This window comes from Muntiacus reevesi, chromosome 13, assembly GCF_963930625.1.
Source record: "Muntiacus reevesi chromosome 13, mMunRee1.1, whole genome shotgun sequence".
Classification (NCBI taxonomy): domain Eukaryota; kingdom Metazoa; phylum Chordata; class Mammalia; order Artiodactyla; family Cervidae; genus Muntiacus; species Muntiacus reevesi.
In genome coordinates, this window is record NC_089261.1 from 10,710,997 (window position 1) to 10,728,651 (window position 17,655).

The 17,655-nt window shown below is 45.2% G+C and overlaps 2 protein-coding genes across 2 annotated transcripts in view; one reads left to right on the plus strand and one right to left on the minus strand.

Moving 5' to 3' along the window:
• Window positions 1-535: 535 nt before the first annotated feature.
• POP5 (POP5 homolog, ribonuclease P/MRP subunit) lies at window positions 536-2,844 on the plus strand. The gene is made up of 5 exons (XM_065903892.1): window positions 536-630; window positions 712-854; window positions 1,920-2,069; window positions 2,244-2,327; window positions 2,426-2,844. The coding sequence occupies exons 1-5, from the start codon at window positions 611-613 to the stop codon at window positions 2,539-2,541; spliced, it is 513 nt and encodes a 170-aa protein (XP_065759964.1). The 5' UTR covers window positions 536-610; the 3' UTR covers window positions 2,542-2,844.
• A 1,580-nt stretch (window positions 2,845-4,424) lies between these two features.
• RNF10 (ring finger protein 10) overlaps window positions 4,425-17,655 on the minus strand; it is a 32,745-nt gene continuing 19,514 nt past the window's right edge. The window contains exons 7-17 of the mRNA XM_065903891.1: window positions 15,389-15,549; window positions 13,490-13,615; window positions 12,956-13,229; window positions 12,609-12,742; window positions 11,500-11,617; window positions 11,155-11,256; window positions 10,011-10,166; window positions 8,184-8,284; window positions 5,559-5,616; window positions 5,301-5,459; window positions 4,425-4,712 (exon numbers count right to left, since the gene is read on the minus strand). Coding sequence (XP_065759963.1) covers window positions 4,636-4,712; window positions 5,301-5,459; window positions 5,559-5,616; window positions 8,184-8,284; window positions 10,011-10,166; window positions 11,155-11,256; window positions 11,500-11,617; window positions 12,609-12,742; window positions 12,956-13,229; window positions 13,490-13,615; window positions 15,389-15,549 — 1,466 coding nt within the window. The 3' untranslated portion in view covers window positions 4,425-4,635. The remainder of the gene's footprint in view (window positions 4,713-5,300; window positions 5,460-5,558; window positions 5,617-8,183; window positions 8,285-10,010; window positions 10,167-11,154; window positions 11,257-11,499; window positions 11,618-12,608; window positions 12,743-12,955; window positions 13,230-13,489; window positions 13,616-15,388; window positions 15,550-17,655) is intronic.

A 17,655-nucleotide genomic window follows, 5' to 3' on the forward strand; every position in this document is an offset into this window, starting at 1 on the left:
CTTCTTTGTGCTTTTCTGTTTAAAAAACGAGTACACACAGAATAAACAGAAAAAAAATATAATGATCACAGATGGTTTTTGCACAAAAAATGAGACAATACACCTGACTCCATAAGGTTGCTAAAAGACCTAAACAGTAATAAAGTATTTGGCTGTAAGGGGAAATTGAACCGAGCTGTAATCTGAATATTACATTGTATTACATTACAATTGAGTCCCAATTTCCCCTCTGTGAATCCTTGGCTTGTGAGTGCAAGATCTTGCCCTCAAGACTTGGGGAGAAAATATAAATGCACGCACGACTGTGTTAGAAAGTAAATATCGTGGAGGCTCCAAATGCCGCATACAGAATTAATGAGTGGGCACAATCACCCATCACAGGCACAAAAATCCATCACTCGCGCAGCCTCGCTCCCAACTGCATCAGCTCGGTACTGAGCAGGACGCCTGCGCTCCGCAGAGAAGAGGCGGAGCTCAGGGAGAATGACACAGGGCTCCGCCTACATTCTAGCTCCGCCTCCCTGAGTGGCTGCCGGGCCAACTTCCTATTGGCCGCCGACGAAAGCAGACGTCCGGTTTGCGTGTCTGGCCGCCGGAGGTGGAGGCAGCCATGGTGCGGTTCAAGCACAGGTAAACAGTCTCTCGCCAACAGCCCCTTGCCCGGTCCCCGCGGGCCTGCCCCCGGGCTCACCTCCCTCTCGCCCGCCGCAGGTACCTGCTCTGCGAAGTGGTGTCTGACGACCCCCGCTGCCGCCTGACTCTGGAGGACCGAGTGCTGGGCACCCTGGTGCGGGACACGATCGCCCGCGTGCACGGGACTTTCGGCGCTGCCGCCTGTTCCATCGGCTTCGCGGGTGCGAGGGTGCTTGGGAACCGGGCGGACGGCGGGGTTTGGAAGGGGCGGTGGCCACAGGAGGGAGAAAGAAGGGGCACGAACGACCCCGGGAACTGCCAAGCCTTGTGTACTGTCCTATGTAAGATACCGTTCTTTTTAGCAGCGTCGCATCCCGAGGTCTGGGTGAATCCAGTGAGGCGGAGAGCTAGCTAATAGTAGGCCACGAGTTCAGTCCTTGGGTTGGGAAGATCCCCTGGAGAATCCCATGGACAGAGGGAGCTTGGCGGGTTACAGCCCATAGGGTCACAGAGCGGGACGAGTGAAGCGACTTAGGCAGTGGGACATTGGGCAAGAACCCCTTGTATCTAATTACCCTTGAAAAGGGCCTGTACAGGACGCATACTTGTGTGTATGTAGATAGGAGCAGGCCTTCTCAACAGCTACACTACTATCGTTCCCTTTTACCATATTCTTTGAAATTGAATTCCAGAGGTGATGCACATAGGCATAGCTTTCCTACCTCAGGTGAGACTCAGTTGACTGTTTGAAAAACCTACACAGCCCAGTTACAAGACAACTTGGTTTTCAGCCAGGGATTTTCTGAGGAAGGTGGATCTCTGCACTCCCAACTCAATTTATTAACTAGTCAATGCATTAGAAGAACATTTTTAATTCTAAATTCACCAATTCTAAGTGGTGTGCAAGGCACTGGATGTTTCTCCCTTCCATAAATGAAGTGTTAAGTTGCTCAGTCCTGTCCGACCCAGGCTCCTCTGTCCAGTTCATGAAATTCTCAATACTGGAGTGGATAGCCATTCCCTTCTCCAGGGGATCATCCCAACCCAGGGATCAAACCTGGGTCTCTTACATTGCAGGGGGATTCTTTACTGTGTGTAAATGGGCTGTCCTACTTTTTTTTTTCCCCTTCAGAAATCAAGTTTTTACTTACTGATGCATTCCAAGTGCCACTATCTTGAGCCATCTCTGATCTCTAGCACATGGGTGCTTAATTAGCCAAAGATTTTTAACCCATCCCTAACAGTCCAGTTTCCCCAAATGATTTTTATTTTTTCCCCTGCTGTAGTACGATACCTCAATGCCTATACCGGAATAGTGCTACTTCGATGCAGGAAGGAGTTCTACCGGCTTGTGTGGTCAGCTCTTCCCTTCATCACATACTTGGAAAACAAAGGACACCGCTACCCGTGTTTTCTCAACACCTTACACGTGGGAGGTAAGGGTGCATGGGATATGGCTGGTTTTGTAGCAGGTTCAGCATTCAGTCTTATGTGGTAGATGAGTATTCCTGCTCTCCTGCTAAGAGCAAGATACTTTTTCCGAGCTCTGCAAGACTCTGAGGTAAATACTTTCCACAAGCTGCTGACCACAAAGCTCTTACCTGTGCCAGGTACAATTAGAACATGCCAGAAGTTCCTGATTCAGTACAACAGGAGACAGCTGTTGATCCTTTTGCAGAACTGCACTGATGAAGGTAAGAGATGCTAGCCCTGTGCCCACTGAGCAGGGACTGGCCATGGCCTCTGGCTGAATGAGAGGTCACTCATGCTCTTCACCTTGCTCTTTCTCCAGGAGAGCGGGAGGCTATCCAGAAGTCTGTCACTAAAAGCTGTTTACTAGAGGAGGAGTCGGCTGGGGAGGAGCTTTCCGATAGTGGCGGCGAGGAGGCTGCTGAGCCAATGGAGTGAACCTTTGCACGCTGTGCTGTGCCCAGGCCTCAGGGTCCACTCGCTGGGATGGGACATTCTGAGAGGCAGCAGCATCTTCTGCAGTTCCCAAACTGGATGACTGCTGACCAGAGGCCAGGTGACCAGCTCAAAATGGACTTAGTAAAACTAATCGAAGTCACCTTTACCCAGCATTGCCTGGTTAAGTGGTTCTGCAGGTTGTGAAGCCCCTGTCTTTATAGACGTCTCTGCATCTAACTGCCTGGCTGGGAGCAGGTTTAATAAATGTATTTGGCTTCTTTTAGCACTTGGTGCACATGTGAAGTTCATGGTTGGCCTAGTCTCTTTCTCCTTCCATCCCTGGCCTCAGTAGCAAGACCAGCTCCCTGTGTGGTACTAGATGTATAGCCTCCCACTGGAGACCCGATAGCCCTGCCCCTCGGTTGGGCCCTAAGCAATCCAGGTCATTTCGGAGTAGCAGTTTTGACCTTTACTTGTCCACAGTGTGGGGCATGTAGGGTCTCAGCTCCTCGACCAGGGATTGATCCCAGGCCCCTCGCAGTGGAAACTCAAAGAGTCTTAACCACTGGACATCTAGGGAAGTCCCCAGAGTAACAGTGTTAGTGAGACACAGCAACTAAACTGGCACAGATCTAGAGCTGGTCTCAATGACCCAAAGGACCTTAAAAATAAACAGATTCTTTGCCAATACTTGACCAGGTAACCTGACAAAGAATAATAGTAATACAATTCTTACACTTTGGAGTGGGGGAAAATATCTTTGTAATAATGTTACCTGACCTCATTATTACAAAGTCAAATAGCAGCTGCCAACATCTGGTTGTTGTCTACAGTTCCACCCTTCTCTACTGCCTTATACCTATCTGGCATCTGAAGGTAGGTGAGACAATGCACTCACTGGAATTAGGAGACAGGAGACATGACCCGTTTTGATTTGCTACCTACTAAACACACTTCAAGGACCTATTCTCTCCTTTATAAAATAGACATCACTCAGAAGTCCCTTACATATTAATATGTTTAACAAACATTTGTCACTTTAAGAATGGGAGGTTAGAACTAATAAAATAAGCCCAGATCAAGAACCCTTTAGGCCTGACACTAGGAAAGACATGACTCCATGAAAACAGAATGGCTCAAGTTCACAGCAACTGTTACCTTAACCTATTAAGAAGAATATGTCTAGCTGACCTGAAATAAATCTTAAAGAAACCAGAAAGCTCACAATGATTATGCAGGAGATTTATTGCAACTATTTGCCTTCATAGTCTATTATACCTAGAGGTCACTTTATTAAGCAGCAAAATAATTCACATCACTCAAATTCAGCTCAAACCAAGGCAAAGGACTGCTCCAGACAACAAGGAGGCAGTGGGGGGCAGGGGTTGGGGGAAGTATCCCCACTGCTTTCAAACCTGTCCTGCTCTGCCTCCGGGTGTGCCAGACTCCTCCATTTCTATAACTCAGGCCACTGTCACTTGAAACAAGCTTGACCTAACGGCTATCAGGTCCTAGGGCCTCCTGAGCCAATGACAGTTACTTTCTGTGCCAAACAGAAGGTAAAACCCTCCATCACACAAGTGGCAACCTGGGTCTGACACCACAGCCTGGTTGTCAGAAGAAAAACAATTCAAGCTGGGTATCCTACATCCATTTATTCCCATCCCTCTGTTTCCTTAACGAGAGGAGTACTGAACAGATAGAAAAGATTCAACTATTTTTAAAAGACACACCAATAGATATGCTGAAAGCAAGGTGCCCTAACACTGGTTTGGGCTGCTCCAGGAGACTAAAACTTAAGTTGGGGTTGAGAAAAACTAATTACACGTGGGTCAAAAAGACTACCTGACAACAAACTAAAAACCTTGGCAGGAAGAGCTCTCTTGTGAGTGTCAATACTTTATTTTGGTGTAAAGACGGGAAGCTGGAAAATACACTGTATTTAAAATTTTCTTGGTTCCCCCTCACATTGTGGAAACCCCCTCCCCCCCAGAGCTAATCTGTTCAAACTCAAATACTTAAAAATTACAGCAGCAAAACAAAAGCGCAAATAAAAAGAAAACCAGATGGAGAAGTCAGCCTCGGCCAGTAGTGTCACTTGGTGTGGACGACGGAGGTGCTGAACAGGAGCTTCTGTTTCTGTTTCTTTCTTTTCTTTCCTCCTTTCTCTTCTAAACAAAAAACAGAAAGAACTTAGCTTAGAATGCCACCCCTTTGCCCCCTGGCCAGTTTCCATTGACGAGAGTCACGGGCAACACGAGTGCAGGCTCTGGATTAGACTTCCTGGATTCAAATACCGGCCTTGCACTCTCTGGGTGTTTGTCTTCAGACACATCACTTCGATCCCAGCCCAGCTCATCTGTAATGTGAGTTATACCCACTTAATACAGCTACTGGGAGAATAAAATTAGCACAATGCTAGGCGTGTGGGAAGCACATCATAAATGCTAGTCGTGAATACCACAGAGTGGGGGTGTGCTTTGAGTCTGACATCCATCTTATCAGCCACCTTCACCACCTCAGGACTCAAAAATCTATAAGGCTGGGGGAAAAAAGTTACGCAGAACTTCACAAAGGCCTCAAGAATTAATCTGGGGTGCAAAAAGGAGCCATTTGATATACCAGGTGGAATGTTAGTTAACACTAGAATGCAAGCCCTGAGGCTCAGAGGGAAAGAACCAAGTGATTAGTGATCAGTGCCCCTGGATCCAGGAGGGAACCACAGCCCTGAGCCGAGCACCCCACTCCTGTGCTTTTACCAGAGAGCGGATCTGAAGTCACTGGTGTGTCCAGTTTCATGAAGGCTGCTTCAATAGCTTGGCTGAAGGAATTCTGGAAACTGGGCACAGGAACGCGGTCTGAGTTATCACTCTCCCCATCGCTGTCCACAAGGGCAGGAGGACCTAAAGTGTTTTCATCTAAAAAACACCAGTGTTAAAATTGCAGAAACAACTCCAGAGCCTTCTACTTTCTGAAAGGGGCCAGGCTTCCCCTTTTTACCAGAGGGCCATTCTCACCTTTCTTTGGAGCGGTTTTGGGCCATACATCTGCTTTTGCTTTTCCAACTCTCAGCATCTGCCAAAGTGGAAAAGGAAAGGAAAGAATTTAAGTTACTGATCCCGTTTCTTCTCCAGACTCCTACCTTGACACTGACAGGTACGGGGGACACAGAATCAACCACCCACACTGGGAAAAAATTTTCTGGATACTTTTACTAACACAGTGTTTTCATCATGTCCCCTATATCCTGAACTGGCAGTGAAACTAACAAGGTGGGAAACCAGAAGCTGTTCTGTTCCTTAGGAAACAGGTAAAGAATACTGCAAAGAAGGCACAAGAGATTTATACTCTGATTTTGAAGTGGGAAATCCCGACTTCATGTCATTCCTTTCTTCTGGACAAAATTTTCCTCTTCTGGAGACACCTAAAAACATCAACATTACTCCTCCTGCAGTAAGGAGTGTACAGGACCTTCCAAGTTTAAAACAAACCACCTGCCAAGCAAACCTCAGTTACCCAAGGCCACAAAAACCAATTTAACCTTATCCCGAAACTGCTCCCACAGCCCTCATTACCTTTCAGTCTTTGCTTTTTCAATAGCTCCTTAACTATTAACGTTTAGATTCAGCCATAAACCAGATTCCTGAAAGTACAGTAACAGAACAATCCCTCCCAAGAGAGGAATTTTTCACTTCAGTTGGCCAAGGCCAGCTCTGTAAATGCTGAGGGTCACTCTGCATCCTATCTACCACACATGCCATGCCACCTAAAGCAGGGTGCATTGTACCAAGAAACAAACCCCACAAGATTCACGTCAGCATGCCTGTCCCAAATGTGTCCCAAACTGGGGCTTGCATATTGTGCAAGATGAATTCAACTGGCAGATACTGATTTCATTGATAAACTTTCTTCATCATGTACTACTGTGAGAATCTGGTCCCTTGGTCCCCAAGAGTTTGGGGTCTAACAGTACAACATCTGAATCACCTTATAAGATCACTAAAATACCACCTATATTTTAATCTCACCAAAAATATTTAAATGTTTAGCCTGGGTCCACTAATGAAGAAACAATCAGAAAATCTACAGTGTAGGATCATCTATAGAACAATGGGCCTAGATGCTTCAAAAACACCCATGTGGTTTAGTCACTAAGTCGTGTCCAACTCTCGTGACCTCATGACTGTAGCCTGCCGGGCTTCTCTTCCATACGATTCTCCAGGCAAGAATACTGGAGTGGGTTGCCATGCCCTCCTCCAGGGGATCTTCCCGACCCAGGAATCGAACCAGGGACTCCTGCCTTGCAGACAGATTCTTTACCAACTGAGCTATGAAGGAAGCTCCCAAAATAACCATGCCACATGTTAAAAAAAAAAAAACAAAAAACACAGAAGCCAGGGGAACTGCTGTGGGTCAAAGGAGACTGAGGAGAGCTGACACACTAAATGCAATGAAAGTCTGATAACTCTGACTGAAAACAATACAGGACACTGAGACTGACGGAAAAACAGTATGTGCCATCTCAGTATTAGATCCACTGAGGGTCTCTGATGTAACCATGATAATTGTGGGCATATAGGAGAATGTCACTGAGTGGTATGTATCTTCCAAGTATTTAGTGGTGAAATGTCATTCATGAGGTCTGTAACTTATTTTCAACACAGCAAAAAAAGAAAAAGCAAATACAGCAAAACAGTAACTACTGGTGAATCTGAGTAAAAAGTATGAATATTCATTACACTATCCTTTCAACTCTTTAAGTTTGAAGTTTTTCAAAATATAAAGATGAAAAACACAATGGCAGTTAAAACCTAGCTAAAAAAACAACTCAGGCATTGACCTAACTCCTGGAAGTCACTTGCTTATAACCTCTGAAACCAAGTAGTTCATTTTCAGGATCACTCTCAACTCTCATCCTTGACTTCAACGACTCTCCTCACCAAAGCTGAATTCCTGCTAATTTCTCAGCACAAACTACCATCTATATGAGAGAAGTATCTGTATCAACCTCAGACGTTTGAAGAACTGGTGAGCAAATGAGTCCACACTAAATCCCAGAGAACTAAACACTAACTTCTTGGGGTACTTGTCAACCTGTCTGACTATCTTCCTCAGTTACCAAATGCAGGAAAGCTGACTATTTGCTTAAAGACTGATACTGATCTGACATTAAATCTTACTAGCCTAGAGCTCCCTTCAACCCATCTCAAGACAGCCACTTTGGCTAGTTAGTTACAGGATAACCAAGACAACCTTCCCTTTCCCAAAGCAAAGAATGGTTTATTATATGTAACAGATACATGCCACGTAAGTCAGAGGTCCCAGAACTAGGGGCCAGTTAAAATTGACTAACATATCCCCAGCCCCTAGATCAGTGTTAGTACACGAATAATCTAGTGACTTGTTAAATAATTAAAACTCTGATTCTTCCTCAGCTATTCTTTGCTTCTTTCCTTGCTAAGTTTATGGTAGTATCTGAGACTAAATCCATGAGCTTCTCTTTAAAAAGCCTTCCATGATTCTGAAAGTCAGTGCAACATTAGCCTGTGAATCTCCCTGTCTCCAGCAGAGATTAGCAGGAAGAACAAGCAGCAAAGCTCATGTTAAACACCCGTGGGCTGCCTTACGAGCAGAGCGTTTACCTGGGCAAAGGAAGGGAAGGGAGAGTCTTCTTCCAGACTTCCAACGCAGAATGAAGGACTGCCCTGACTGGCAGTGGGTGACAGAGGGGTCAGCAGAAAGTCTGAAAGGGAACCAGAGACCTGATTATACAAGTCAACTTAATAAAACAGAAGAGGTTAACACCGAATCAGGTCTGGATAATCAGCAACACTGCCTCAAAAAGCTAAACCTTGATCTACCTTCAACTGTGCCATGTGCTTATAAAGCCAAGAAGAATATGGCCTACTGTTCACACAAGTGATTAGAATAGGGAGAGACAAGTTTCAAGGTTATGAGAACACTAGAAGGCAATGCAAAATCCATTTCCCACAGTAAGAAAAACCCTTTCCACGTGAGCCAGCTCTCAAGGGGTAGGTATTGGATGTCATAGACTAGTTTTATATGGATAAAAAACTTCAAGAAAAAGAAATGAAACGTAATCAGGTCAGCCTTTATGTTCTAGCCAGCAGATGTCTATGACCTGGGGAATATTCAGTTAGAATTCAAAACATACACAGCAACAAAATCCAGCAAAATGCAAGCTTTTCCTTGCTACTCCCTTCCCTAGGTTGTCATCTTCTCCATCCTTTCTGACCCAGAGCTGAACATTTCCCACAGATCGGCCCACCCACTGCCCTGATCACTGCTGCTATGTAGAGGCCTTTCCACAGTCAGCCAGGGTGCTGTGGTACTTTTATTTCTAGGCCCGTCCAACTGCTCTTGCCTGAATGTGTTAAAGCCCACATACCTTCAGGAAAGCTAGTCTGTGAAAACACAATCTCTGTGTCACAGATGATGCAGTCAATGTTTTGCCATGTTCCTTTGTACAGTAGCTCTCATCTCAGTTAAACTGAAGAGCATGATGGCTGTGTAGCCCTTAGACTCTAGTCCCAGTCCCTGCCATTAACCAAGCCCTGGCCTTCGTCTCAGGCTCCTAAATCTGCAAAGTGACAGGCAAATGATCACAAGAGTCACAAAATGTTCTGATCTTGGACATTTCACTGAAAATGCCTGAGAAAAATAAATTTTAAGTATCAAAAACTATCTGCCAGGTGGATAAAGATCAGAACACAGCTCTCTGAAATTATAACTGTTTAATTTCATATCACAATAATATATTCTATATATAAGCAAAACTGTTTTTAAGAAGCTGACAGACTCTCAATCCTGAGCTCAGTCCCTAGAGTGGAACAGTTAGTGGCCTGAAACACAATCATCCCAGGATTTTTCCATACATTTAGATACATAAACCTACATTGACTTTTTAACACAAAAATGGTGTCATGCTTTGTCTTTTTCCACAAATTCCTTTCATCTTAAAGGTTCAGGAAGTGAGTTATCTCCCTTTTCAGTAGGTGTAAAGAATTTCATAGTAAAAATGCTGTAATTGAGCCACTTCCCTACCAGTAGACTTCGTAGGCTATTTCCTCCACCCCCCACCATACACAATGTTACAATAAGACATATATAAAGATGTTCACACACCCAGAGGGAGTACCTCAAAGGCAGAACTAGAAATAAAGCAGATGGGCTGCAGAGAAGAATCTAGGTTTAACTGTCCTGCTGTACGGACTGCCTGAGGTATTCAGAAGCTAGCAGGGCATAAAGCAGTCGGTACAGCCAATGGAAAAGTGAATCAAATGGTAAGAATTTAGTGTATCTCAGGAATCTACTAACTACCCAAATAAAATCAGTTCCCTAGAGACCCCACCATGCTGAGGTCACTGTTGTAAATTCATACACTAGGGCTCGGCTTAAGGTCTACAGCTGGTGGTCAACTTTACTCTCTAAATCCCAACTCCATTTACCTGCTTGGGAACCTGGACTTCTGCTAAGAGGAGAAAGGGAGAGCGCCCCACGGCCCTCAGTGCTGGTGGAACCCAAAGCAGAATCAGAGGAACAGGTGTAGGAATTGAAGGCAGGAAACTGCTGTAGATTCTCCAGGGGAATGTGGACTTCCGGATCTGCAAAGACAAGATGAGAACAGTAGGCCCATTTACAGAATTCTTTGAATCTTTTCCAATAGTTATGGATGGTGAATATGAATCTCCCACGTGTACGAAGGATGGAGACAGCTTTAAAACCCAAATTTGTCATATTTGCCACTTTATGTCTTTAATATAAAACCCTTGTTTTAACTATTCGTGTTAAAGCTGGGTGATAAACCTGGGGGTTAATTATACTGTTCTATGTAATTGTTTTTGAATATTCCCATAATAAAAAAGTTAAAATAAAAAAGTCTTTGTTTTTGAAACATCAGTTTTCTCAACTGTTTAGGACTTATGCCAAACAGCTACACAACACCAGGATGCCAGCTACATACTTATCCCAGTTAGAGAAGTAAAATTTATATTTACCATACCATGTGCAGTCAAAATAGTCAAGTCTTTTCCCTAGCCAAAGATTCAACTCCTTGTTTCTGGAGGTTAAGGAGGCCCTCATGTCACACAATCCCTAGTTCACTGAAGCTTATATTGCAGAACCAGATTAAAAGACTCTACTTACTGGTATGAAAGAGCTCAAGTCTAACTCCCTGCATGTATTTCCTAGTATGTCAACAGGTTTCTACTACTTCAGACTCTTCTGGTAGACGAGCTATGTATCGATGTCTCCAGAGTTGAAGGCGAGGCCAACAATGTGGCCAGAAAGCACACAGGCCCACCACCCCAGCACTCAGCAGACGTCCAATTCCCCACCCTCACCCCCGTCCCAGGTTTTCTTCACCCACTCTGCCAAGGGTGAACTTACTCTTACTCCTTACTACGTGCTACACACTTTGACCAGCGCCAACTCCAATTCTCTCAGGAAGCCCATGAGGGAGGTACTCTCACACTCATGTTTAAGAGTTGAAGAAAGCAAGTGGCAGAGCTGACCTCCGACTGGGCCAGGCCTGGGGCCTCTGTACAATGATGCACAGCTGTGCTCGTCACAGAGGAGCGTTCCTGAACTTACACTTGCCCTGCTTCTTGTTCTCCTCCATCTCAATCCGTCGCTCTCGGCGGCGTTCCTCCCGGGCCTTCTTCTGGCGCTGCCGCTTCCTCTTCTCAATGTCATCTGTGGGGTGGTGAGGTGGTCAGGAGGCAGACCCAGGGCAACCTGGCAATTAACTCCTCCCGGGTGACTAGCAGCTAAGGGCACAAGGGAGGGCCCAGCTGGACTGGATGAATGGATGGAGGAGTATCAGGAGATTCGGAGACTCATGACGGAAGTCCTTACTTCCTTCTAGCTGGGTTTTCAGTCATATAAGAATCCCTGAATTCCACTAAAAAAGGGAAGCAAAGTAGAGAGCATGCTCACCTGAGAATATCTCTAGGGTTTCCTTAGAGACCAGAGGAGGCTGAAGAGCCAGTTCACAGATGCTGAACTCGCAGGTGAGTGGCAAGTGAGAGAGGTATCTATGACGCTGTCGCACATCCTACAAGGGAAAGGGGGCCGATGCTCAGCTAAGGCCAGCCATGACTCTGAGAGCAGAGGTTCCCACTCAGACATCCAGCAGGGAAACACACTCACTCAGATGGCACTGAGGCTCAGAGCAGTGCTCAAGTTATCGCCATTTTCAAAGCTGAACAGAAATGGTCAATTAACCTACAGTAAGCTAGAATAAGCAACCAAAAGCAATTATTGGGTTTGTAATGCAAATGATTTAATTGAGCCCAGTAATGAATGATCTAAAGCTGATCAGCTGTTTCTGATTTTCTGGGGGTCCACAACACACAGGGAGAATAAGGAAGACAAGAGTTACTTATTGACAAAAAATCTGGGAGCTACCAACAGAACTAATGGCAACTGGGAAGGCAGATAAAGCAGGTTTCCCTACTGAACAAAGCTTGGCCTAAAACAATAATGAAAAAATGAAGCTCACTGATTTAATTTTCTTTTTATCCTTTTTCTTCACATTTGATGGAAAGGTTATAGTACATAAAAAGTCTCTTAATTTTAAGCTTTTAAACTGTGATCAATACAAGCGTAATTCTCAAAAGGCAAATATTCACATATGTAAATTATCAGATAATAATTCACAGGTATCTGCTAAGCCAAAATTCATAAGCCATCTTAAAGCCTCCAAGGACTTTGTTTTCTTAGCCATTTCTCCCAAGCAGTAGGAAGAAAGAGAAACAAAAACAAACTCATCTCAAATGAAAGCAGGAGACATCTCTACCCCCAAACCACAATAATGGAACCTGTGAAACAGACAGCAGTGGTGGACTGACCTAACAGAACCCCTGCGTGCAGGGGAGCCTCACTTAAGTTTTTAAAAATTCACAGGCTCCGAAACACACACACACACACACACACACAAAAACTAAAGGCCTTTGAAGGTCTGTGAACCTGTATCGGCTAGGCCCAGCACAGAGATGAGGTTAATGAGGCTCCCTGCCCCTCCACCTCGAAAGGCAGGTCCTTACCTCAGACATGGAGTAGCCGGAGATCTCCACCACCGTGGCCGAGATCTTCTCGGGGCTCTGCTCCAGGCTGCCGTATTCCCGCACGAGGCAGCGCACGTTCACGGGGTGCAAGAACATGTGCTGCCCGTCCTCCGCTGAAGACAAGCAGATCCGTCACACCACGGTCTCGGCCAGTCCTCAAGTCAGGGCCCTCCTCATTCCCGGCCCGACTCTCCCTCCCCAGGCTGAAAGGCACAACAGGCCCAACCACCCAGGGTCTCGTGCCGCTACCTCCCTCTGCTTGGAGAGCCAGACCACTTCTCCGAAACATCCAGCGGCACCCAGCCGTCCCCCTCAGGGAGGCTCACCTTGGTAAAAGTAGTAACAAGGAGCGCTGCTCAGGTGTGTGATGCTTGGTTTGGTGATGGGTTCCTGCTGGCTGGACTCGGTACAAGTGGTCCCTTCTCCAAGATTGTCTCCTGCTAACTCCAGGTCCTCACAGGCCTCTGACAACCCCTCAGGCTCTGGTTCAGACACTGCTTCCTCTTCCTCTACCAGAGGAAGAGCAACAGGACGAGGAGGACCCAGAGAAAAAACTTCGGTGGTCTCTTCATCAAAGGCAGACAGGTACTCCAACACGCCCTGTTGGGACAAACTGCGGCTTACAGAAAGAACATGTGGCAAAGGCAGAAGCCGAGCTCTCGAGGTCTATCTCAGCTGTCACTGACTTAACACTGCTGAGGAGAGAACACACATGGGACAAGCACACAGGAAAAATTTAAAAATAACTTTTTTTAAAAAAGCACATAGGAAATACTCATAGTTCCCTCTTCTCCAAATCCAACAGTGCCTACCAGCTGGAGAAGAGTGGCAGCCACTCAGTCGGTAACAAGGACACCAACCTTCCTGGGTGGAAAAACGGGCTCCTTCGCCAAGGGAGCCATCAGCACCAGTTGTTCCAGAGCAGCCACGACACCAGGGACCTCCCCTCTGCTTTCAGTCAACCCTGACAGAGCCTCTTCCCGAGCCTAGAGCACCAGAGAGAAAACCAGAAATGTATTGAGTCTGAAGGACCAAAGTTTACAATAGCCTCTTGACAGGACAAAAGTTAAAGGCAAAAAGAAAGAGTCTAAGTACTTAAAATTCTCAATCTTTAAAGAAAGCAGGAAGCAAAAGCATCTGGTTCTCCAATGGGATGGTATTCTGCTTACCATCTCTGACAAGTGATAATGACAACACTACACAAAAGATTCCCGAACAGAAATTCAAGGACACAGAAGTGGTCTCCTAGTTTTTATGAACTAAGCTTAGAGAGAGAGAACCACTGAGGAAAACAAGGGTTTGGGCAACCTCCACCTCAGCCTGGACAGATCTACTTATATGAAGCTTTCCTTCTCCCTGAAACGCATTTGAACTAATGCCCTGCATTACAGAAAGAAAATAAAAAGTAAATACAGAATCCTGCCCAAAGAGGACTTGTGAGTCAGAGAGAGAGAGGAATTCAAATACCAGCTTCACCTCTTACTAGTTGTATGTCCTCAAGTAAATTACCTAACCCATGATTCCACTTTCCTCATCCGTGAAAGGGGACAGCTGTTCTACCACACCCGGTTATGCAGCTTACATGAGATAAATACAAGAGCAGTATGTCAGCACAGGGCCTGTTCACATGCCCTTTCATCAGGGCTTCCACTGTTCTGATACAGATCAGTGATTCTCAAAGTGTGATCTGGGGGTGAGCAGCACCAGACTCCCCTGGAACTTCTTATAATGCCAATTATTAACCTTACTGAGCCTAGACCTACTGAATCAGTCTCTCAGGGTAGAGCCCAACAACTAGCGATTCTGCTGCCTCTTAGTGAAGTCGCTCAGTCGAGTCTGACTCTTTGCGACCCTGTGCGCTGTAGCCCAACAGGCTCCTTCGTCCATGGGATTCTCCAGGCAAGAATACTAGAGTGGGTTGCCATTTCCTTCTCCAGGGGATCTTCCTGACCCAGGGATCAAACCCAGGTCTCTCACATTGCAGGCAGACACTTTAACCTCAGAGCCAGCAGGGCCTCTTAAAGTTTAAAAATTCCTATTGTAGAGGACACAGGACATAGGGAATTCTGTATTTGGATACTGCTGCTCCAAAATCCTCAGCAGGCACTGGTAGAGCCTGCTAGAGAGGCCATAATAATTTCTTCACAATGTTCCTTAAATAAAACATTTCCAAAAATTAATCCAGGCGCATTCCTAAAAAACAAACAAAAGCGTATGTTGCTTAGTTAAGGGCACAGCTAGGGCTTTCCTGGTGGTCCAGGGGTTAAGAATGCATGTGCCAATACAGAGGACACAGGCTCAACCCCTGGTCAGGGAAGGTCCCACGTGCCACGGGGCAACTAAGCCTGTGCGCCACAACTACTGAAGCCCGAGCGCCATAGAGTCTGTGCTCGGCAAAAGAAAAGCCACTGCAATGAGAAGCCCACACGCCTCAGTGAAGAGTAGCCCCTCCCGGCCGAAACTACAAAAAAGTCCACGCACAGCAATGAAGACCCAGAGCAGCCAAAAATAAATAAATCTTAAAACAAAAAAAGAACATAGCTAATCTAAGAAACTCCAGAGTTGTAAGATCACCCTGATTTGATCTTTTCAGTTCCAGGGAGCACCTGAAAAACCACTAGGTCACCCCTTCCCTCCTATCACCAAAGCCCAGAGCAAATCTGCTTTCTTAGCTGCTCCCTGCTCATCATCTCAAACGTGGGTGGGGCTGAAGTAGCTAATTTCCACCCCCTACCCCCACTTCCAGGGCTTCCCCTCACCTTGAGTTCCTGGATAGCTGCCTCAATAAAGCAGGACTCGGGCGTGTGCTTCTCCTCTGCCAGCTGCCGCTCCAATGCCGCTTTCTCTTCCTGCACCACCCGGCGCAGCACCTGCTCCTTGGAGGCCAGCAGGAGCTTGGAGTACTGGCTGTGCTGTTCATCTGCAACAATGCCAACGAGGTCAAGAGAGGCAAAACTCAGAGCCCACGGCTATGTGACTAAATAGCAACTTTCATATACAGCTTTTTTTCTAAGGTGAAAATAGAATGACTTAAGTGTGCTTTCCTTAAAAGAAAAATATTTAGAAATGACCCTTAAGTTTACAACTCTGACTCCATAACACAAGAAAGCTATCCTAAGAAAACCAAATATGTAGGGAAAAAATTAATGTTCTGGGAATTCCCTGGTAGTCCATACTTTCACTGCTGAACGTCTGGGTTCAAATCCTGGTTGGGAACTAAGATTCAAAAGGTAATATGATGCGCCCCCCCCCACCCCCCCACAAAAAAAAACTTTAGTAACAGAAAAGTTGCAACCAACTAGTAAGTCCAATAAAGAAATAGTGACATGATGGTATATTCATTAAAGAGAATTTTGCAGACATTAAAAATGCTATTCTAAGAAGGAAGCATTTGGTGACATGGAGAAATATCCACATTACATGGGGGGGAACAAAACAGATGCCAAACAAGAAAACAATTCCAATCTCACAAAAACATACATGTATAGGAAAAAACTCTACAATTAACATTTTGGGGTACCTCTGGGTAAAAGGATCAAGGATGATTTACTTCCTTCATGTCCATCTCCCATATTTTATGGACTTAAAAAACCCCGAGGTAACTATTTACAAATCTGAATGTGTGTCCTTTACACTTTTTCCTATACATTTATATATCCACATTCATAAATAGAGGTCTAGATCTATTTCTTTTTTTACCTTCTGTACTGTGTTAGATATGAAGATATACTCTAATGAGTAAGTTTCTTGTGGACATTTAGGTTATTGCCAATTTCTATTACGACTGTAACAAACAGAAAAACTCCTCTAACAAAAAAACCCCTATAGGTGCTCTTTGGTATAAATGATTTCTTTACAATACTGAATCAAATGCTGGGTCTATTTTATATACTACCCACCCCCCACATACACACTAAAGGCTATATCAATTTAAACTCCTACCAAGAACAAGAGTACTCACTTCCCCACCCCTGCCAAAACCCAGCATAGGCATACCTCAGTGATACGCCGGTTTGGTTCCATTGTAATAAAGTGAGCATCACAATAAAGTAGGTCACAGATCTGTTTGTTTCCCAGTGCATACAAAAGTTATTCTTACACTATTCTGTAGTCTATATGCTAGCAATAGCATTATGTCTAAACAATGTAGACACCTTAATTAAAAAACACTGTTAAAAAATGCTAACCATGTGCTTCCCTGGTGGTTCAGTGGTAAGGAATCCACCTGCAAATGCAGGAGAGACAGGCTCAATCCCTGGCCCGGGAAGATCCCACGTGCCTCAGAGCAACTAAGCCCGAGCACCCCAACCACTGAGCCTGTGCTCCAGAGCCTGGGAGCTGCAACTGCTGAGCCCATGGGCAACCTGGAGCATGTGCTCCACAACAAGAGAAGCCACCACGATGAGGAGCCCATGTGCCGCAACTAGAGAAAAGCCCACGCAGCAATGAAGACGCAGCACAGTCAAAAAGCAACAAGATGCAAAAAAAAAAAAAAAAACGAAACAACAACAAGATGCTAACCATCTGACAATGCAGTGCTGCCACAAGCCTTCGACCCGTAAGAACCGCGCGCCTGTGAAGCACAGTAAAGTGAGGGTGCCTGTATTTGCCTCGACCTGTGCGTGTGCATCACCGTTAGAGGCACTCTGATTTGCATTTGTGTGACTCTAAGCAAAGTTAAACCTCTCTAGATACTTGGGAGGTTATTCAGATATCCTCTCCTGGGAAATACTTTGCCACATGCTTAGCCTATTCTTCTACTAGACTGTTAATTTACAGAACATCTGTATGTTCTAGACATTAAGCTGTATTTTAAACGTGAAAATCTTCCCCTATTTATCACCTGTTGACTTCAAGGAGTTTTGTAGGATCTTAATTCTCATAAAATCAAACATCAATCTTTTATTTAATAGCACTGATGGTTTCAGCTTGGTTCAAACACCCTCCCAGGTAAAACCCCAAGGATTATAAAGATATTTTCCTATATTTTCTTTTAAAAGTTTTGAATTTTGTTATACTTGATTTT

Coding starts and splice junctions, on each gene's coding strand:
- POP5 (XM_065903892.1), top strand. CDS start 611: ATGGTGCGGTTCAAGCACAG. Junction 855..1,919: donor CTGTTCCATCGGCTTCGCGG/GTGCGAGGGTGC, acceptor CCCCTGCTGTAG/TACGATACCTCAATGCCTAT. Junction 2,328..2,425: donor GCAGAACTGCACTGATGAAG/GTAAGAGATGCT, acceptor CTCTTTCTCCAG/GAGAGCGGGAGGCTATCCAG.